The sequence below is a fragment of the Agelaius tricolor genome, unplaced genomic scaffold, assembly GCF_023055355.1.
Source record: "Agelaius tricolor isolate 1412-34295 unplaced genomic scaffold, bAgeTri1.0.p SCAF_3, whole genome shotgun sequence".
Lineage (NCBI taxonomy): Eukaryota > Metazoa > Chordata > Aves > Passeriformes > Icteridae > Agelaius > Agelaius tricolor.
The window spans coordinates 4,507,608-4,530,082 of record NW_027269263.1 but is presented as its reverse complement, the minus strand read 5'-3'; the positions used below and the strand labels follow the sequence as shown (position 1 = coordinate 4,530,082).

Sequence of the window (22,475 nt, the reverse complement as noted above, 5' to 3'; positions counted from 1 at the left end):
GAGCTTCGGTTTACACAAGATAAATTTTGAGAAGCATTTTTATGTAAATGAAGTAATTGGAACCAGGTTTAGAACATAGGCCAAGTACTTAATCTGTAGGACCTTCTCATTAGCATCAGTCAATATGGAAATTTGCTGCTGCTTTTCCGGACAAAAGAGGCTGGGGAGAAAGTAAACAATGTGGAAAAAGCAACTTGAAAAGCTCATAAATGCCATATGTCTTGAACATTACACTTACTACTGGCTCCTGAATTTTTTTTTTTCCATTAGGGAAGAGCATACATTGTCTCTGGGCATACTGCAGGCAGAGATAAAAAGATGCAAAATTACTAAATTGTTTGATGTTCTTACATAGAACTCTCTTCAGTGAAATATTCTCTACAACTCTCAAATAAGATGAGCCTCCTCTGAAGTAGTACCTCAGATGAACTGGAATTGCCTGAGGACTCTGCTGTTATTAAACCTATGGATGTTTTATTGTCCAGGCAATAGTTAAGTTTGTTTCAATGAATGCTAATTTCTTATATGAAAAGGTATGATCATAAGCTATTAAATGATGGCTTTTGTCTTACAAAATATGATATTAAATGATTTTTTATGATGATAAATTATTACAAATTTAATCAATTTATTTTTAATTGAATAAAGTTTATTGCTATTTTGTCTTACAAAAAATTTCCTTTTAGCTTTTTGGATAGCATACAGGACACTAGCATTGTGGCTTTTGTATTGGAAAGTACTAACATCTACTGTCATCATCTGAGTACAAATTAGAGGCTTTGCATTGTTGCTGTTCTCAAGTTCTGAATTTCGTATTCCACATATGGCAGTGACCTCAGGGGTTTGATTGGATTTCAAGCACTGATCACAATGGATAGGCCATGACAACAAGTCTCGTTCCATTGTCAGGAGCAAAATGGGTTTCTTTCTGTGAACTATTGGAATTGAACTGGAAAAGCAGCTCTAACACCAGCAAATGTTCCCAATTGTAGCTATGCCTGCCATGGATGTATTTAATGGATATTTACAACTCACCTAAATTTCCTAAGTACTGTATGTTTTTGACCATGAATTGAGTAGAAATTCTATAAAGTTACTTCACAGAACTGCCTAGTGAACTGTGCATGTTGATGTGCTTTCACTTTTAATGTATGAATTACCTGTCTTGTTCATGTCAATACAGCCTCAGCATCCTCGTGGGGGAACACCACCGTTCCCAGATTCACAGATATTTTTCCCAACCGTTCATGAACGGCCGGTGTCTTTCTCACCACCACCTGTCTGCCCGCCGAAGGTGGCAATTGCTCAGCGGCGCAAGAGCACTTCATTTTTGGAAGCCCAAACTTGCCACTTCCAGCCATTGCTGAAGACTGGCCAGAGTTTAGTTCCACCTGGTGGTAGTCCCACCAATTGGACTCCAGAGGCATTTGTTATGCTGGGCACAGCAGCTCAGAGAGTCGCTGGAGAGCCTCTGCATGTGCAAGTTAATCCTGTGTTTGAGCAAGCTCCTGTCCACAGTGACTATAGATCTGGACCAACACCTCCAGAGGATGCTCACTACAGGATGCATCCAGAAGCTGTATATTTGGTGGGCATGCACTATCCATCACAGGTATCGGAGCAGTATGATCAAGTAGCTTATAACTCTCACGTGACTGAACAGCATTTGAAGCAGGTCTCTGAGTCAAACCATGGGCAAGGTGGTCCTCCACAAAGCTCTGTGTTCGACTTTCAATCGGGGCAAACATATCTGGCACGACACGTTCAGAGCCTGAGGCTGGATTCTGGGCTGGGTCCCCTTTCTCCATTATCCAGTGTTTCAGCTCCCCTGAGCACAGAGGCAGCTCAGATGACGTTCCACCAGGTGTTTGTTCCGCACTCAGCCCCGGCTGTGCTCTCCCACAGTGCCGATGGCAGAGCGAGCTGTGTCTTTGAGTTCCATGTGCACACGCAGAGCTCTGCTCCGGCAGAAGGGGCGGCTTTGCCCCCGCGGGCCTACAGGAGTCGCCGGGGCTCTATGGAGACCAGCCATGAGGAGTCCAGCCAAGGCGTAGGGTCGCATGGTCGGCTTCAGCCTGTGACAGAAGAGCAGTGTCACTATCTTGGTGCTGGGGTAGTGGGTCCCAGAGGGGGCTCTGCCAGGCGCAGCTGGCCAGAAGGAAGCCCAGAATACTCCAGTGATTCCTCACAGCTGACTTCCTCTGACACTGGTGATTTCCAGTCTCCTCCCCCTACAGGGGGATCATCTTCTGCTTTTGGTTCAGACTTCTCATTGCCCATTGTTCAGCTGCCTCAGAAGGTGTTGCAGGAGTCGCAGCTCTTCATCTGCTTCCCCCAGGGAGCCTCAACTCAGCAGGCCTTGTCCACCTCGCTTTCATCAGGACCACCTGCATCCTATCCTCAGGTTACAGGAGCAAACCCTTCCACAATTTCACTGCTTTTTATAAGTCATACTAAAAGGGAAACCTTGCTTTTAGACCTGCTCCACGTGGTTCTAAGAATTAGCATTCATGGGGGTGTCTTTCCACCAAGTCTATACTAGGATCTCTTTAACTTAACCAGGTTGCTATGAAGTAATGAGGCATTAGCAACCATCTGGTCTGTGTTCAGATTTGTCTGAAATATTGGTAGGGCTTTTGTGTTAAAAGTAAAAAATGGTCAGTGTTCCTCCTGGGACTAGCTGTTCTTTTGGTGAGAGATTGCTGGAGTACCAAATTGGCTTTTAAACGGTGGTTTTAATGAAATGTATCTTCACACTTAGAATCAGCAGTGGTGGTACAACTTGCTTTGTGTTTCTCTTGATGCTCTTTTGCCATTTGAATGTGTTGCTTGAGGTTGAACTTTGATACAAATAATGTTTCATTGGACAACAAGGTTATTTTGGTGACTGTCCAAAATGCAAGAGCTTTTTCTAGACTTGGGGAAAGAAAGTGGGAAGAGAGGAATGGAAGGACCTGTGTTATGTACGTGTACCTGGATTTGGGAATGTATTTGTTGAAGAGGTATTTGAAGAAGCTAAACAGGCTAAGTAGTTAATTAATGGCACGAACAACTGTTGCTAGTTGGTATTGCCACCCTATAAGCCTTATATGGTGTCCTTTTAAATAGCAAGATTTGAGACCCGAAGCTTAGTTTGGAGATGTGTGTTTTATCAGCATATGTGGTTTCTGCATTTGCAATGGTCGCTTTTCTGTACACTGTGAGGTGTGTGTCTATATACATTGTGTCTGCGCTCCTAGTCTGAAGTCTCATAACTTTCTGTGAAAAGAGAGGATTTACTTTAAGTAGACTTCTCTCTTACCTCTTTTGTCCTTGGAATTAGGGGCTTTGACATTTTAGTTCCTGGAGTATTAGTAACTTTGAGATTTGTGTGAAGGGGAATCATTTTGCTCTGTGTGTTAAGTTCAAGAGTTAAGTATTTAAGGCTTTCTGTAAGGGATATTAAAGGTGTTTTAGTAAAGCTGGAACAGCTTTCATCACTAGTCTAATAGGTAGTAATTGCTGTGCTGTAGAATTTGTAGAATGAATCTCCTACTCAAGAATTTTGAAAACTTTTTTATCCATAAACCTTTGTTAAACTCAGAAGGTAAATTCAGATGGATATAAAATACATTTGGAAAACAAAAGAGGCCACTTCTTTTGCAGAATATAAGTTCTGGGATCTTTTACTTAATTCATTAGAAGATTAGAATTTGAAACCAAATGGAGTCAGTGTGAACACATGTTACAGCAGTGAGGTGTAGTACATGTGTAGATCCCAGCCTGAAGCTCCTAAAACAGCAAAGAAAAAAATGGTTCTTTTCATTGTTAGTCTGCTTTCTCCAAAGTTTCCATAATTATAAAAGTATGGAATTTTAACAGACATGTTCCTAATGAGCTTCTGCAAGCTGAATGATCACAGCATGAAGGAATTTTCATAGATATTTCTGATATGATACATATGCACCAGATGTGCTTCTTACAAAGGCAGTTCACCCAAGTGGTGCATGCTCAGGCAACTCATCTGGAGGTCTTTGTCTAGTTCTCTCCCAGGAGCTGATAAAGAAATACACTTGTCACAAAAACAATAATGCAGATCCTGGGATCTGATAAAAAATTTTCAGCCACAAAAACAGTAATGAAAGTCCATTCCATTTTCCTTTGCATCTTCCACATTCATTTGTATGCCACTCATCCATTTTTTTCGTTGCTTGCTCGAAAATTCTGTCTTAGCTAGAATGTTAACCCTCACATTCCTCTATATCCAATTCTTGGTAGCCTTTGAATGGTAGTGACTCTGGAAATTATTATTAGCCTGTGTTTTGATATGCCTCTCAAAGGAAATTCATGACATTTATGTATACTGGGTTCTTTGTAATTGGTCTAGAATTCTTTATATCTTCTTGCTTGGTTTTTTTATGGATAGTTTTATTTCCGTGTAGCCTCCTTTTATTGCCCCACCTGTCTGTGTTTGGAACACATGTAAAGGTAAAACTTAATGCATCTATTTCCAGTTACCATACCAAGGCATCCTGCTCTTAAAGCATCACCAGTGGAAGAAGAAGCTGGTAGGCTGATCTGTCTCATGTTGAGGGGCATGTGGGTTGCAGAGTCCTTCTGTATTAGTTATTTTGGAAGACTTAAAATGAGGTTCAGAACTCCTCCAGATTGCTCTGCTTTCTTCTGGTTGTCATAATGGAATTTGGCCAGAAGGTCTGCTTGCCCAAAAGGACAAGCTAGAAACCTATTCCAACCAGATAATTCCAGGCAGAAATTATTTTAACTGCCTGCAGCAGAAACCATAGAGTTTTCCTCAGCTGATTCTCTTTTTTTTTCCCTCCAGACACAGGTGCAAGGCCAGCCAGCCTCAAGCAATGCTGCGGTGCCATCCCAGCCTACTCAACACACTCAGCAGGTAGGATCACACTTCCTAAACTCAGGACTAAAGTACTCATAGTGTAGAATTTTGATGGCTCTTTTAAGAGCAGTTGTCTACCTCTGTCACCATTTGACCCATAGTTTTGCAGCAAAGGAATCCTTTAGTTCTCACCCAGTCTAACATGCTATGAGATACACATTGTATTTCTGAGATTTATTTTAAAAATCATGTTAATGCTTGTTTTCCCATGCCTGTCTTCCCCAACCTCCACCTAAGCTAGCAGTGGTGGTCCTGTTCAAGGGGAGACATGTCAGGACTTGCAGATTGAAGTTTGCCTGTCTAGACAGTCTATTCTCATGATTTCTTCTAACTGGAAATCTGATCTGCAATATTCTCTTCTCTCAACTACCTTGTCTTCCTTTATAGAATCTTTATTCTTGGTTTCACAGGAAAGAGTTCTCTTGCAAGATTTGGTGTCACTAATGGAATTGTATTAGTAATGCCAATAAGTAACTGTTAAAGCTTCATTGACTTGGCATATTCTGAGGAACTACTGATATCACTTAGGAGAGAGTAAAAAGCAGAATTTAAGTAGGATATGCTTTTAAAAACCCCCTCTGTTGGGGTGTAATACAGCTTCTCCCTCTTTTTCCTGCTACAGAGTGCACAGCAGCCAGCCTCTTCCCAACAGCCTGGACAATACCAGCTGCAGCAGCCCTCAGTTTCTGCCAGCACCACTCCTGCACCAACTGTCTCTCAAAGTCAGACTTCACAGATCATGCCAATGCCTCAGGCAGCAGCTGGGACACAGGTAAACAAAATTCTTTCTAGCAGAAGATTTTTTTTCCTTCTTCATAGCTGGTAGATTCAATATGCTGCTGCTTTCACTTTTGTCATCTTTTCTAATGGTTTCAAAACATTCATACAAACAAGAGTATTTTTATTGAAAACTGTCAGTTTTGTGGAAAATGTGTTGGAAACCCTTTTACACATGGCAGTCGTGAGTAATTTGAGGGAAGGAGAGCACTTCCATGCACCAAGATCTTTCAATTGTCAAAAATATCAGGAAGCATATTGATGAATGGTGAATTGTGAACGGATTTTCAGGAACTTGTCATTTCTCTGTTTCCCATCCACTGTCTATCTTCTGCACCATTACATGTGTAAAACTTAGTCACTTATTTAGGTAGTGAGCTATAGGACTCCTTTCTTCCTTCTGTCATCTTTCTTACTCAGCTCTTCTCCTTTACTTCCTGATCAAGAAGCTTCTGTTACTGAATATTGCTTCATTTTGGCTCATATCTCTGTTGAATGTGTGAGCCGCAGTTTTGTTTTTAAAATTATTGTTTTGTTGCTTGTTCATCTAAACTGCCTTTCCAGTTGCATTGTTTGCTGGCTTTAATTGACATATTCCCTGCCATTCTCTGAATGCTGGCACAGTGGATTTTAATTCTCCTTTGCTTTAGTCCCCATACTCAAAGCTGACAGATTTGTTGTACGGTTTGCACTTCTTTGCTGTAAGAAGGCAGGCTTGGGTCTGGGGACAGAGTTGAGGAGAATTTGATTCTGTTTATGCACAAATCAGTGCTTCAGGGTATTCAAATGTTGCTCTTTCACCCCCTGTGGGTGTCTGTTTCAAGAGCCTGTTGAGCTCTTCAAGGGAAGTGTTGCAAAGTGAGGACTGTTTGGAACTCCAGCCAGCTTCCCAGCCGCTCTGCCAACTGTGCTCCCCAGCCACTTTAACAGAGTGCCGTAACTTGAATAATGCTTTCTTTGACTAATGTGTAAAACTCTGCTTTCCGCAACCCTGCTTTAAAAAAAAAAAAATCTATCTCTATTTTCTTTACCTCCCCAGCTTCCTGTTTCCCAACCAGTGTCGATCATCCAAGGCGAGCCTCAATTACCTGTTGCAGCATCTTCTCTCCCTCAGCCTTCAGTTGCCCCATCAGTCCCCATTGGCTCTCATTTCCTACCCATGGGACAGGCCTTGCCAACTTCCGTGGTTCCCCAGTTCCCAGTGTCTCAGTTGCCTGTAGCAGCTCCTCACGTGACAGTGGCTCAGCCAGGTTTCCAGTCGCTGCCCATTTCAATGGCAGCTGGCATGAATCAGCCACTGCTCACGCTGGCCACGTCCGCTGCAGCAGCTGCTGTTCCTGTAGGACCCAGCGTTGTCCCTAGCCAGCTCCCCACACTGATGCAGCCTTTGGCTCAGCTGCCCAGCCAGGTTCTCCCGCAGCTCCTGCAGCCGCCTGTCCAGGCCGTGGGATTGCCAGTCAGCATTGGACAAACTGCTGAAGCTTCACTTCCTGCTGGAGATGCTCTTTACCAGGTATTGTTGCAAGCCAGCAGACCTCCTCTCCACATTTTTTTGCCTGTTCCTCTAAGGTACCGGATCTGAGCTGTGTGCCCTGGCCAGCTCACTTCTCACATGAGAGCCATTAAGCCACTAGGATCTATTTTGTTGTGTGGTAAATAACCATTTTAAGGGGGAGAGAAGAAAAAAAAGTCCTTGGACAACCATGGGTTTTGAATTTTTTATATTTGGCATTGGAGTTTGTCTAAAATGACAGAATCATAGTGCATGGCTTTGTTCAACCACAGTCTGAGAGAGGACAGCCATATATTCATGAGATCTGTCAGCTTGGGGAGACAAAAAATAAGAAATTGGAACTTGAAAAATAGGAGATGTGTGTTGGAAAGGAAATCAATGGCAGCATATTCAACAATGTCAGTATTTCATTCCAAGTCTGGGAAGGGGTGGGACAGGGAATTCATAGAAATCAGTCAGGCAGCCATGGATCTTGGATGTGACGTAAGTACCTGGTGCTGGTTGTGAACTGCTGGACTGGTGGGCAGACTGCTTCAGCCATTGATGTGATCATTCACTGTAAAAGTGGCAACCTGAATAATGATCGAAGTGTTCCTTGTTTCTGGGTCAGCTCATTATGAGAGGACAGGAAAAACATGAGAGTGTTTTTGCTATTTAATCTCAAGAATCAGCAGCACTTGTATAACATCTGAGCCGTAGTTGTTCAGCCTGAAAATTCTTCAAGCTCATTTCTAATCTCAGGCTTTAAAGTCTTAAGCTATATAGGCAGCTGCAAGAGTTGGGAAATAAAGATTGTTTTGCCTAAGATTTGGGACTGTGAAGTGGGAATTTGCTTGTTTGGGCGTGGTGACTTACATGCTGGCTGCATGAACGGTTTGCTCCACTTCTTTGGGAAGATTCTGGGAGTGCTTGAACAAGTACAGAAGGTTGGAATGTGTCCCTGGAACTGATATTTTTTTATTACTGTCTTGTTTCCTAATTAGCTCTCCATTCACTGACTTGGTTCCCTCATTTCTGTTACAGAGCTTCCCATCCCGGCTGACACCGCAATACCCAGGGGACTCGAACGTTGCACCTTCCTCAGCTGTGGCCTCTGCCAGTATTCCTTCTGCTGTGCTGTCCCCTCCCTTGCCCACAGATGCAATGGCCCAGTCAGGGTACCTTGCTCCTGTTGTGCAGCCCTATGGGGAACAGAATGTTTTAGTTTCCATGGGCAGCCTGGGAGGACAGGCTCAGGTGCCCCAGCCTCCTGTGAGTTTAGCACAACAGGCCTCATCTGCCTCCTCACAGCAGGCAGTTGTGGAGGTAAATATATGGAATATAATGTAACAATAGATTTTGGATGTTTGACTCCTGCAACAGTGTATCTCTGTGGGGAACTAATCCCTTCTGTGCTTGTCTTCAGTTGAAGTTAATATTTCAAATTACCTTTTTCTTACAGCAGAATGTCATGCCAATGTGGGGACCTTGTTGCCACTGGTTGTTCTGTTGGGAAGTGAGTGTGCATCCTGCAGGCAAAAAGCAGTAAAACACTTCACTTCTTGCTAGTATTGTAGAACATTTTTGCCATATCAAAGACAAGCTGCAGTCAATAGCCTTTGAGAATCTGTCATTGTGCCTATTCCCTGCAGCGTGGTTCTTGCAGGGAGAATTGGAACTGTCTCTGTTCTGCATTGGCTTGCCTTTTGCACATTCTGTTAGTAAAACTGTGACTGCATGGCCAGCTGTAGTGACATGTGGCAGTAGAAAGGATGTGTGGCTGGTTTCTTCTCTTCACCCCTCCTCAGATGACATTTTGCTTCACTGCAGTTTGCTCTAGAATATTTTGTAAACTAAAGCTGTCCTAGATGCCAGCTGTTTAAACTTCTAAAAAGGCAGAGCTTTCAGCTTTACAACTGGTTTGGGAGGAAACACTGAAGACTACTGGGTTGTTTGAAGAGAAACTGTACTCTTTGGGGGGGATTCTTGATTGTAGGTTTCTATCCATAGGGTACTCAGGGAGTCTCACAGACTGCTGCTTCAGAGACTCTTCCAGCAACACAGCCTGCTCAGTCTACCCCTCTGGCTTCTTCTATGGATAGGTGAGCACTGCTTCTTTTCACCAAACTGAGTTTCAATGTCATGTGTTAGATTATACTTCCATGGATAACCTTTAGATACATTTTTTCATCAGGAGGATTTTTTTTCCACTGGGAGTGTTTTTGAGGATGAGAATAGCTAAAGTTCCTAGAGGGAAACCACGGTCATGAAGGGTGGAGTATTTTATGGAGGGAGTAAGTAAGGTTGTGTATAGTGATTAACTTTTTTATTTGTCATGTCAGATGGATCATAAGTGACAGGTTTTTTGTCCTTTTGGCACTTAAGCAGAATTCAAACTCCAAATAGCTTGAAAACATAAGATAGATTTGTACAACTCAGCTTTCAAGAGGTGTAGCAAAATAATTACAGTTAGAATTTCTATTTAAGCAACCTGAAGTGTTGACAGGACACTTCTTCTACTCAATGATTAACACACATCTACCACTTCCCAGAACAGAATATCATGTGGTCAGTTAGAGTATTGTTGCACTTATGGAATGCATGGAAGCTAACAGGAAGTTGCCTTTTGTTTCTAGTGCACATTCTGATGTTGCTTCTGGATTGAGTGATGGCAATGAGAATGTCCCAGCTTCGAGTGGAAGGCATGAGGGGAGGACAACGAAACGTCACATGCGGAGGTCTGTCCGCAGCCGCTCCCGCCATGAGAAGACTTCTAGGCCGAAACTGAGAATTCTAAATGTGAGTATTTTTTATTTTAGGGACAGTTCAGTAGTAATGATGAATTTTTAAGCTTCTACAGGCATTCCAAACATCATCTATTAAGAGCTTTTTGGAGCGTTAGATATGATAATACTGACTTGCTAAGCTAACAATGGTTGCACAGACTATTCCAGAACATTCGATGTATCCTCAGACAAAAATCATGCTCTACATGGCACCATTTATTAGACTGGAAAGAGAACCTGTTTGTATTATACCAGTTAGTTTGTCTCAGTGAACTTAAGATTCTCGTGCTTTTGGTTTGAAGTGTTATTTTCTTTGCTTTAGGTTTCCAACAAAGGTGATCGGGTAGTGGAATGCCAGCTGGAGACACACAATCGGAAAATGGTTACTTTCAAATTTGATTTGGATGGTGATAACCCTGAGGAAATAGCTACAATTATGGTAAGATATATTTTAGAGATGGAGACTCCAGGCAGTTGTATTTTTTTGTTTAAGGTGTGGAATTGGTCTCCCATGTAGCATGGTGTGTGTTCGCCTTATTGGTACACAACCACAGCTAGAAATTTGGCACAGAATAGTTTAGCTGATTATTAATTTATCTTGCACACACAAATCACATGGAAATTTGTGTCAGTTTTTACCTTAGATTTGAGGTTTTTATCAAGTGACAAAACTGCTTCTGTTTTTTTGTTTGTTTGGGTTTTTTTTTTTCAATCTGACATTTTCAAAACTGCAAGCAACCTTCTGGAAGTGCCAGGTTAAAGCAATTCTGTTTGCTTCTCTAAGAGCAGGCATTGCTATATCTTATTCTTCAAGCATTTTACCATCATTGTCCATTAAAATGGGAAGATTCTGCCTTTAAATTAAGAAAGGGGAATTGTATTTTGGTTTTTGAAAGTACATAGTGACTGATGCTGCTCTTGACTTTTATCAAAAGAAAAAACTTCTCCATTCAATGTATGATGGCCGGGCACAGGAAAGAATTTGTCCTATAGAGATACATTTAAATAAGAGTATTGACTAGCATAGAATAGAATCCCCATTTATTTTTTTTTTTAATTTAAAGTCTTATCTTTGGTCTGGTACGGTCTAAATGAGTCTGAGATGGTTTTAATGTTACTGATGCTGGTGGAGGGATGACAAAACACAGTAGCTTTTGACACCTTCTTGGGCACCTGTGCAGTGATTATCTTCTGCTTAGAGAGGTGGCAGAGTCTGCATTGGTGTGTGCTGGGTTTGTACTTGTCAAAAGGAACCAAACCAGTGATATGGGAGAAATTCTCTGCCACTAATGGCTTTCTGAGAAAGAGGAAGAAGTTGGTTCTTGCCTAAGTACAGATATTAGCACAGTCAATAACATGAGGTTGTGTGCCAGGAAATACGGAGAGTGCACAGATGTCTTTCTTCACCTTAAACCTAGAGTGATCCTATGAAGAAACAAGAGAAGTTTGATTTATGAAAACTAAACAAGCAAAATCAAAACTAAGACACACTCTCCAAGCAACAAAAACCACAAATATTTGAAGATGAGTAGAAGCAAAATAAGTGAACTTTGTATCCAGAATGCAGTCACATAGTTAAAAGTGTGCAACCTAATTTAAACGTCTGAATCTGGAACATTGTGCTTACTGGTTCCCTCTTGACTATTGAGCAAACTTTAGATTGCAAGACTTTGTTTCCTTTTAATCATGATACTGTTAGGCATACCCCATATAGTTGCCTGTTGGTCCTAAACTGAAAGTACTGAAGATTTCTTTAACTAGTATTCTGCATTGCAGAGGCTGATATAAGCATGCCTGACTTTCCTTTTCTTGAACCAGCATCCCAGGAATTTGATGTAAAGCTCAAGCTTTTCCTCTAAGGCACTTTATTTCTCTTTTCCAGCAGAGACTCTATGACTGACAGCTTTACTTCTGTTTTATGGACTGTCTCTGTGAGTTTTTCCATGCATAATTTTAGGAGGCAGAATACTCTCATGGGTTAGACCAAATCAAGAATATGATTTGGTCTTTCTAACTACCAAATATACTTGTTTAAACCAGTTTTATCCAACAGAAGCAAGAGAAGTTATTTTCATAAAGCAATACAATATATTGGAAATAGACAGGCTGAGCAACCTTTCTCTCCCTGTATTTGGAACATAATTCATACTGGCTTTTATGTACCACAGCCAGACTTTAAATCAGTGATGTGCAACCTGCATAGAGGAGAAGTTGTATATGGCATGGAAAGAGAGAAACACAGGAGACATCTTGCAATACAGAATTTTCAATTTATTTTATATTATAGTTCTCTTTAAATGTGTCTCATATTGCATTCATTAGACAGGAAGAATTGCAGTAAGGGAAGACTGCTAATTTTAAATTTCCCTGTGCTAAGCAAAGATTGAGGTGACAGTTGATGAAGAAGTGAGATTGAATGTTGCTCCACAGCAAAGATTAAACCAGGGCACACACTTCTGTGCTGGAGATAATTTGAGAAACAATTGTTTTTCTCTATGTTGTCACCACTTTCATCTTGTTCAGAAGAACAGCAAAGAGAAGACAAACATCAGCACTCAAGAGTAAATTCTGGTTATTCAGTATATTGCTTTGAAATTGTTTGTGGAAAATGAATGTTTCTTTGTTCTTTTGCAGGTGCAGAATGAGTTTATTTTAGCAACAGAACGAGACTCATTTGTAGAACAGGTACGAGAGATTATTGAGAAAGCAGATGAAATGCTGAGTGAGGATGCCAGCGTGGAGCCTGAAGGGGATCAGGGCTTGGAGAGCATGCGGACAAAAGACGATGGCTTCTTCCCGGGGTCACAGGTATGTGAAGGACAGACTGCCTCAGCTCTTGGTATCTTCCATTTTGGGTGGTATGGCTTTGTGAGTAGAGCTAGCTAGAAATAGAAGCTTCCTGTCATGAGAGATGGCAAAGATCAATAATTAAAAGGCAAAAAGAGAAAGCTTCATATCAGAGTGAGTGCCTAAAATGAAGTTAGAAAGCTAAATAACAGACCTCTTACTTTTTGATGTGTTTGAAGACTTCCGAAGCTGCTGAGTCTCCTAACAGTCCACTAAACAGACAGTCTTAAATGCTGATGCTTCTTGGATTTGAGATTATTGTGAGGTAGGACAGTGAAACCCCAACCCTGTGCTGCTCACTAAACACAGAGAGCCTGGTCTCACGCCCTCCACCCAGTGAAGTACTGAGAGATTAGATAGCTCGGTTAGGAAACACAGGTTTTGAAACTGTTTGCTGGGTACTGAAAGTAGAGACTTTGCCTGAGTCTCTGCCTTAAATACACCCAGAACTAGTTTGGAACATCCATTTATTTGTTGGATGTTTAAGGAAATCAGTTGGATTTCCAAAAGAATTTTTAGATCAGTTTGTTAACATTGACAGTCACTAAGCTGAGAGTCTCTAAAAACACTGTAGCTGACATTTATCTGGGCAGAATTCCTCTAGACTGGTGATGGTGCTTGGGTCCCACATACTGCTTCCCTTAAATGCCCACATTGCAGTAAGCTAGCGTTTTAAGAACTATCTTGTGGGTTTCTGTTTCAGAATAGAAGTTTAAATTTTATCTTACTTTACAGAAATTAGAGTTCAAACAGCCAGATCCTACATCTTCCATGCCACAAAGAATAGGTAAGTCTTTTGTGATTTTTTTTCAACAGTTACCTTTTTCTGTTTCAGCGGATGGGTGCAGCCAAGTTTTTTATTTTGTATGATGGAGTGCACATTCCATATTGCAGGTTATGTATTTAATTGCAACCCTGTGTTACTAAACATCCACCTTCTTTTTGTTTAGGGGTTCCCTCTAGCTCCTTTACCCAGGTTGTTCATTCTGCTGGAAGACGGTTCATTGTCAGCCCCGTCCCTGAGAACCGACTGAAAGAACAGGGCTTTTTCACATCTGCTGTTGTTGGAGGAAATGAAACTTCAGATATGGGTGAGTTCTCCAAAATCTTAAAAGCTGATGCCTAAGACATGTTCTTCAAAACTGTGAAGTTAGTTATCTAAACTGTTCCTGAAGACCTCTCAAAGTATGTGAGGAAGTAGGGAGCTGTCTGTGCTGATAAGAGGTGACCATAATTTGGGTCATACCATGCCAGATTCTTGGAGGAAAACTGCTGATGAGCTGTCTGCAAGACTCTGAAACCTTAATTCTCTATTTTAATATAAGCCTGGATTTGTGTGTGGGTTTTTTTTGTTTGGTTTGTTGGGGTTTTTTTAATGCTAAGAACTAAATGTAGTCTTAGTCTAGTCATAGACAATAATACTGTAATGAACTTCTTCAGGTGGACTGATAATTTTCTTTTCTTCCAGTTGCAGCATCTCCTGTACATGGTCCTGGAATGAATCTCTCCCACTCAGCATCATCACTGAGCTTGCAGCAAGCTTTCTCTGAGATGGGGCATGCTCAGATGGCAGAAGGACCTAGCACAGCTCCCCCAGTGTTCAATCAAACAATACCACCATTTCCACCTGCACTTTCTACCATGGCGGGCAGTGGTGCAACTCCTGCATCTGTGGCTACTTCTTCAGTATCTGTTTCCTCCAGCACTGGTGTTTCTCTTCCAGGATCTGTTACTTTGCCTTCAGAAAGTGCAGCTGTTGGAGTTGCACCGAGCACAAGTGTGCCAAGCTCTATTTCTCCACCTCCGGCCTCACAACCTGGACAGCAATCGACCGGTGTCACTTCCAGCGTGAGCGCCCCTGCTTCTTTCTCCTTATCTGCCACGTCCCAGCCTGCTCAGCCAGTGACTGCAGACATTGCTGCCAGTGCCAGCACACCATCCTCTTCAGCACTGCCATCTGCCCAGGTTCCTGGCGTCACTGCTCTTGGTGCTGCTGCACCAGCTGTGACATCTCAGTCTACTCCTCAGCCTGTGAGTAGTATGGCAGCAGCACAGACATCTGTTGCCCTGTCTGTGGCTCAGAACGTGGCTTTGCAGCTTCCCCAGCTCAGCAGCAGTGGCTCAGTGTCCAGTCTGGCAGAAACGACAGTCGTAAGTGCTCCACAGTCACTGCCTGAGAGTGGGCACTCTCTGGACAAATCGCATTCCTGCAGTGCAGCTGGCTTATCTCTGCCAATTGGTGCACCTTTGTCATCCTCAGTAGCATCAAGCATATGTGGTTCAGTCTCTCAGCCAGTGATCCATCCCTTACTTGTTCCATCAGGAATTACATCAACACCTGTCCTACCCCAGATTTCAGGTGCAACACCCATGTTGCCCCAGGTTCCCTTACCTGGTGTCTTGCCACAGCCAGTCACTAACTTGCCTGCAGTACAGCAGACTTTGATCCACAGCCAGCCTCAACCAGCTCCATTGCCCAACCAGCCTCATGTTCACTGTCTGGAGGCTGATGCTGATGCTCAGTCTAAAGCCCCTGGTATTGATGATATCAAGACCCTCGAAGAAAAGCTGCGATCTCTGTTCAGCGAGCACGGCAACGTGGGAACGGTGCATCCATCAGTGTCTCTGGAGACCTCTCTGGTAATGGAAACAACAGTTGTTCCTGGCATCCCAACCACTGCTGTTGCACCAAGCAAGCCCCTGACATCCATTAGCACTTGTATACCTCCGAGCAGTTTGCCTCTTGGACCAACTGGCTTGCCAGTGCTGACTCCAGTTGCCACTCCTGGGCAAGTGATCACCCCGGTCAGCTACATCTCTGCCTCGAGCAGCGTGGCCACAGCAGCAGTGAAAGCAGGGACCTCTCCTTCCAAGCCCCCCCTCAGCAGGGTACCGGTAAGAAATGCAGCATCCGTGTCCATGTTCAGCTCTTGCTGAAACATCTTCCTGGGCAGGATCCTTTTTGTAAAGCAAAATATTTATTCAGGAAGAAGTTTCTTCATTTAATGTAGTATTGAAAGGTTTATGCTCTGGCTGTTTCTATGTGTCCCAAGAGGTGTTCTGTTTTGTCCCTAATGGGTAAAAAAAGTCCAATTCCATTTTATGCTTCTGAGAGATGTCTCTTGTGTCACTGTTAGTTTTTCTTCTTAAACTACAAAGAGTGAAGCAACTGTGGTTCGCTTTTTATGTTTGTTTGGGTTTTTTTTAAATACTCATTTTTTTCAAATAGAATTTGGATGTCTTGCTTTAAATAGCTTTTTATCTTGTGCTTGACCACTAGGCTGAGATGGTTGGTTGTATATTTCGCCAAGTGGTGGATTCGAGATAGAGGAATTTTGCTTCCTGTCCTGAACCTGTTCCTTGCAGTCAAGGGTGAACCTGACTGAAAGGGTTTGGGTTTTTTTAACTTCTCTGCTACTTATTTGATACCTGGATACTGTTTTCCTTTTAAATGTTAGATTTATGAGAGCAGGATTTTGAGAAATTTAGAAGATAACTGAAAAAAAAAAGGTTTTTTTCATTTACTGACACATTCTACAAGCAAAACACTCTTTCACAAAGAAATAATGACTCACAGTAAGAACTTGAGAGGTGCTGTGGATGTTGTTACATGCTCACCAACCAGATATACCAATATGTGACATTTTCTTTTAAATGTCTGCCTGTGTGGGGACACAGCACATTTCAGTATTTTAAACTATTTTGGTAGTCCTTTCCTTAAATGGAAATGTAGCCCTTAAATTGAAATAAATTGAAGAAAGTTTCAGGTATTTAACAAACAAAAAACTTTAATACTTTCTGCTTTTTGTTTCTGTAATGTTTTTTTTGTTCTCATCAACACTTTGTGTTGGCTGTCTTTAGCCAGCCTTGTTTTTGACCACTTTCAGGTCAATTCAAGCTGAGCCAATGCTCCCAGCATCTCCATTCATTGCTAGTCTTTCCCATGTACTCTTTGTTGTCAAAGACAGTAGAAAATCTCTGCTATGGAAGAGTAGGAATATGTGCCAGAAAAGTTGATAATGAAATCTAGACACAAAGACATCCATTAATATTTCAGTGAAATTGAAAACTGGAAAAGAAATATTGGAAAAAATGGAAACTGGTATTTTTTCAGGAACAGTCAGAGCAGTTAGAAAATTGCTAATTGCAAACCTGTAATTACAAAGACTTGGGTTTAAATGTAATAAATGTTATAGGGTTTTTGATTGTCAGTTGTAGAAATCCCACCTCCTCTCTGAAGTTTTCCTTTATAAATTAGTTTTTTTACAAGATTTAATTTTAGTTTCATTTTGTGTTGTTGCTAGCATTAAGGAGCTTATTGCTTTAGTCTTCTGGGGTTTGCTAGACTCTGTGTCTGTGTATTCATTTTGTTTATGGCCAGACAGTTAAATGTATTTCAGCTTGTCTTACCAATGTATTTAAAGTATGTCTTGCCTCTTATTTATAAAACTAAATGATGAAGTTACCACAGCTTAAAAATTCATCATGCCTCAGAACAGGTAACATCCTCACATGTGTTCCTGCTGCACAGAAAAGTTGAGCTAATGCAACTCGGCCGTTTCCTGCTGAAATGTTATTGGCAGGATAGATAACTCTGGGGAGAGCATCTCCACAGGGCAGCCACTCCTGCAACTCAAAGCATTGCTTTGAGCTGTGGTAACACCCTGCAGGCCAGAACTGGATCTGGGGCAGACTGTGGCCTGTCCCCCTGTCCTGCAGAGCTCACAGCCTACAGGGGCAGCGTGACTCACGAGGCTGTGTGTGTGCTCAGACTTCATGGGCACTGTCAAACCTCAAGATGACAGCCGAGAATAAGAATTGCTAATTGTGCAATGGGTTGCTTAATTCCTAGAACTTGCCACTTCCCTAACAATGGAAATGACTAACTGGAATGTCTGTCTGACCTGGTGAGGAGGCTTTGATGCCTCCTTCTAACCTCTCTCTAACCTCCTCTGCATAACCTGGATACTTCCCCCTACCCAGTTGCATGGCCTAATCACCTTCTGTGGGTCATCAACACCTTTCAGGCTCAAAAAGAAGTGATGGATCAAAACATTGGTGTCAGAGCTCTACACATCTGTTTCTCAACAAGTGGAGACATCCTCAGGCACTGACAGTTCCTGTTCTCAAGTCATGTTGCTGGAAGCATGCAGTTTCTAATGGACAGTTAACATAGAGCTATTGTAATGAGACTGAGTACATTCTTGCACCATTTTAGAAATTAAGCTTCTTGGATTAATTATTTTAGCATTTCTTCCAGACTTGAAAATAATATTCCCAAGATACTTTGTTCCTGGATACTACAGTTTGTTTAAACTGGAAATTGTGGCTGCTCAAGGATAGTCTAGATTATAAAATAAAAATAAATGAAGCCTTCCCCAGTTTGTTTGCAAAAGTCCCTAAAGACTCTATGCTAACTGTCCAGGAAGGAATTCTCTACCAAAAAAAAAAAGTTAAGGCTTCTGTGTATGACATGAGTGACTGTGGCTTGGTATCTGATCCTCCTGTTGTTCCATGTCTGACGGACGCGCGTTTCCTCTCCGTTATCCATAGGTGCTCCCAATAGGTTCTGACCTTCCGGCTGGCACTCCATCCAGTGAGCAGCTGCCTCCTTTTCCAGGACCTTCACTAACTCAGGTGCTACACAACTTGGCAGATTTTATCTGCTTCTTTTCCCTTCAGAGAGCATGTTTCAATTAAATCCTCTGTTGCATGTTATTAATGTTCTTGGTTTTCTTTTCTTTTGACTGAGTAACCCCTTTTGTGTAGCTGTAGCAGTAGCCTGAGTGCCTTCAGCACTGGGTGTGAGTGACCTGGTCCAATGGAGGGTGTCCCTGCCCATGGCAGGGCATTGGAACTGGATGGTCTTTAAAGTCCCTTCCATCCCAAACCATTCTGTGGTTCTCGCCCTTTGGGGTGCTGTACCCAGTGCCTAATCAGGCTTAGGAGTTCTAGTGTATTAATCTGAACTTGAAATGTTTTTTTTTTTTAAATATAATGCAGTGGAGTGTGTGCATAAAACTTGAACCTGTTTGCTTCTTGAAAAGGGTATAGTAGCAAAATAGTATGAATAACTATATATTGCCTTGAAATGCTCATACAAATGTAAAATTGCCTTTGTGAAGTCCTTATGAGGTTTTGGGGTTTAGTTGTTTCTTTTGATGATTGCTGTTTCGTGTTGTTGTGTTTTTGGTTTTTTTTTAAGCTTTGTTTTGTTGATTTTGTGATTATTGTTGCATTCTGATTTCACTCAGCTTTAAGATTTTCAAAAGCTACTTGAAGTTCTTTACCATAAACATGACTTGAAATGCAGCAGCCGCTTCCCCTGCTGAGCTTCTGTCCTTGTATACAGTAGTTAGGTGGGATATCTTGTGTGTAAATGGTGGTGCCAAGCAATAGAACAAGAGGCCATGGGCAGAAACTGATGCACAGAAGCTCCACCTAAACATGAGAAAGAACTTCTGTACTGTGCAGGTGACCAAGTACTGGAACAGTTTGTCCAGAGAGGGTGTGGACAAAAGGGTATCTCCTTTTTTGGAGATAGCCAGGAGCCAGCTGGATGCAATCCTGTGCCATGTGCTCTGGGCTGGCCCTGCTTGAGCAGGGAGGTGGGAGCAGGTGACCACTGTGATCCCTTCCAGCCTGACCCAGTCTGTGATTCTGTGTGGTTTGTACAACTAAGGCAGATGGCATCTGAAGTTGGAAGAAAAAAGCTCATTCAACTGAAATATTTTCTAAAAGTAGCTCGTTTTTACATCTTGATCTTGGAACCATAAGCCATATTCCTACCCTGTGAGTAGCAAGGAAATAGGCATCTTCTTTCTCCAAACTGAGCAAGAAAAAAACCCACTTTTTTCTCCCCCTGATTGCAGAGGCAGAAGCTGGTTTATCTCTTCTAGTCAGTTCTTTCTGAAGCGTGGCTTTACTGAAGAGAAGGAGACAACAATTTGGTCATGATTCTTACCTGCACTGTTCCCATGGTCAGGAAGATTGATCAGGAGACAGTTAGTTAAAATCAGTCCTATGGAGTTGATAGTCCTTTTCATTGCTGGAAACTCAGTATATTAGTAGTATTTTCCCCTAAGCTCAAAAGCATTTGTAAGCCACTTGTATGACTCAAGCCACAGTACCACTGCAAAAGGCTGCTTCCTGTTTGTCATAGGTATTTCTGGCAGGATTTGTAGCATGGAAGAGTCACAAATATAGATCCCTTGCTTCTTGTCCTTTGCAAACAGCTTACTGAATTTCACTTCTCATTTGAACTCAGAAGGATTGTCTAGGAGTGAAACAAAATTGGAGAAAACCAACTGGATCAAGTCTAATTGACTGTTAGGGGCATTTGCTGCTATCACATAATACTATCTGGAAAATTACTGGCTTGTCTGAAAGTAGACAGGCTTGCCTCCTGTGCTGCTTCTGTCACTAGTAGGTGATTGCACAACTTTGCCCCTCTCCTTAGTAGCACACTTGTAATTTGCAGACAGAACACACGTCATCTCAAGACCAGTTTTGAACAGTCTGTTCCATACTCTTAAATACCTGTTTTATTTATTCCTTAATTGCTTTTTAAAGCGTATTTAGATTAATCTCAAGTTTCATTTTGGTCTCCTTATTCCATAAGGAAATCTTTATTTCCTGATCATTCTGGTGGCCATTTGTTTACTTGAAGCAAATATCTTCTTGAGAGCATAAGTGATGAGAATTATTTAGCATTTCAGGTGACATGTCCCCTCTATTTTACTGTGTTGGATTAGATTACCTCACTTGTCACTAAGCAGTTGGATTTCTGAATGGAGTCATACATACAAAACCATCTTCTGCTTTTATTTTGTATAATGGAATTGATACAGGCTTTATTGTTCCTAGGATTTTTGGTTTTGTTTTGAAATCCACATGTCAGGAAGAATGTTATCCTGGCAACCTTTTGAAAGCATCTTTATGCTATTATGTACCTCTAACTTTCAGTGGAAAGTTGTATTTTTATGTTGTCATGATCCCTGCTTCAGTTTTAAAAACAGATACAGATTCTTTTTTTGTACTTGGAGAGATTAATAATGCTCAAGTTTGGATGAAAATTTCTGTTCTGTAGGGTCAGAATTGCAGCTTAATGGTATCTGACAATGCATTCTTCTTTCAATGTATCTTATGGGCATGGCCCTAATTTAGTCATTTTGAGACTTTGGGACTTTTTTTATCTTCAAGGTATTTTTAGGTAAAATATTCTACTCTTCTTCTCCCCAATCCCCAAACTGGCCAAGTTTGAAAAACATCTTGTATTCTAACTGAAACAGCTGAAATCTCAGTAATAAGCATACTTGAGAGATTGTGCCCCTCTCCATCATTTTCAAGTCAATCCATCTATGTAGCCTCTCTGAGGGAACCTGTGGGTTGGTGGTTTTTTCTTGATTGATTGGTTTTGAGTTGTATTATAGAGTTTTTCTTTTTTTTTTTAATTCCACCTAATTTTCATGTTCTGTTGTTTTTAAACAAGTGTGTTGCATGAGTTGTTCCCAGTCTTACTGTGCTATACATGTTAAATCTAAATGTGTAGGAAGGAAGTTTGATAGAAATACAAAAGCTGTACTGAGTGCTTTAAATTTTAGTATTGAATATGTGTGTTTCTCAACAATGCTTTTGTTTTTCCTGAGCTGGGACATTGTTTTACTTTTTTCTTTCTCAGTCCCAACAGCCACTGGAAGATCTGGATGCTCAGCTGAGAAGAACCCTTAGTCCAGAGACTGTCCCAGTGACATCTGCTCCTGCCTGTGTATGTTTGCAATGTTGGCAGTTTAGTAGTCTTGAAAAACCTCAATGTTTTTCCAAAGTCATACTCTTAGGTCACTGCCTTTAATATCACTACACCAGTATTTAGATTTTTAAAAATAAAAATTCAGAGTCATCTTCCAGTTTGTAGGACTGAGTCAACCAAAATCGGGAAAGTCTGTATATTGCAATAGATTATGTAATTTCCTGAGGCTGTTTTTTGGTATTAGTTGTTACTCCAGCTTTTCTGGTGATGTCACCAAAGTAGGAATGGAAGTAGCTGTGGAATAAGGGGAAAGAGCATTAAAAAAATCAGTATATGATATGTCAGTCTTACTTTGGGAGGGCTGTTTCAAGTGTGGATCTGAAATTTTAAAAGCCTTTGTTAAAGAGCTTTGGATACTGAATGAAGACAGTGACTGACAATACAAGTGGTTATTTATGCATTTTTTCTGCACAGGCCAAGGGGGTGATCTGCTCACAGCCTCAGGGTTATAAGGCCTGTAAAATCTCTTGTCTTGCATTTGTCTTTTCATGAGTCATACTTTGTCCCTGTTGGAAGCAAAAAAATTACGTAGTAAGCAGTATGTTGGATTTGTTGGCATTCAATGAAACTGCTAAGTATTTTAATTTATTTTGTTTTCCTTCTTGAACCTGCAGTCTGTGCCCTCAGTAGCATCAACAGTGGTTACTGGGCCGGTGTCCACAGCAACACAGAGTCTGAAGGATGGTAAGACAGCCATGATTCCTTTAGGTGATTTCCCAGCATGGAGACAGAAATCAAAATGGAACAGAGTAACCACTTGGAAGCTTATAGCCTTTTCTACTAAGTCATGGAATAGCAGCTCCTTCAGGGCATCTTATTAGTTTTTAGTAGCCAGACTGAAATTTTCCCCTGTAGGCCATGAGGAGG

At 41.5% G+C, this 22,475-nt stretch overlaps 1 protein-coding gene across 14 annotated transcripts in view; it reads left to right on the top strand.

The window, feature by feature from the left end:
• WNK1 (WNK lysine deficient protein kinase 1) overlaps window positions 1–22,475 on the top strand; it is a 98,802-nt gene that overhangs the window by 61,603 nt on the left and 14,724 nt on the right. For 8 of the 14 annotated variants that reach the window (XM_071422227.1, XM_071422225.1, XM_071422226.1 and 5 more), the window contains 15 exons: window positions 1,184–2,404; window positions 4,823–4,894; window positions 5,520–5,669; window positions 6,714–7,187; window positions 8,211–8,492; window positions 9,177–9,268; window positions 9,803–9,965; window positions 10,275–10,391; window positions 12,587–12,760; window positions 13,535–13,586; window positions 13,750–13,890; window positions 14,268–15,694; window positions 18,353–18,436; window positions 21,480–21,566; window positions 22,223–22,292. In XM_071422227.1, coding sequence (XP_071278328.1) covers window positions 1,184–2,404; window positions 4,823–4,894; window positions 5,520–5,669; window positions 6,714–7,187; window positions 8,211–8,492; window positions 9,177–9,268; window positions 9,803–9,965; window positions 10,275–10,391; window positions 12,587–12,760; window positions 13,535–13,586; window positions 13,750–13,890; window positions 14,268–15,694; window positions 18,353–18,436; window positions 21,480–21,566; window positions 22,223–22,292 — 4,606 coding nt within the window. The remainder of the gene's footprint in view (window positions 1–1,183; window positions 2,405–4,822; window positions 4,895–5,519; window positions 5,670–6,713; window positions 7,188–8,210; window positions 8,493–9,176; window positions 9,269–9,802; window positions 9,966–10,274; window positions 10,392–12,586; window positions 12,761–13,534; window positions 13,587–13,749; window positions 13,891–14,267; window positions 15,695–18,352; window positions 18,437–21,479; window positions 21,567–22,222; window positions 22,293–22,475) is intronic. The other 6 variants (XM_071422235.1, XM_071422233.1, XM_071422237.1 and 3 more) reach the window with 4 other exon arrangements.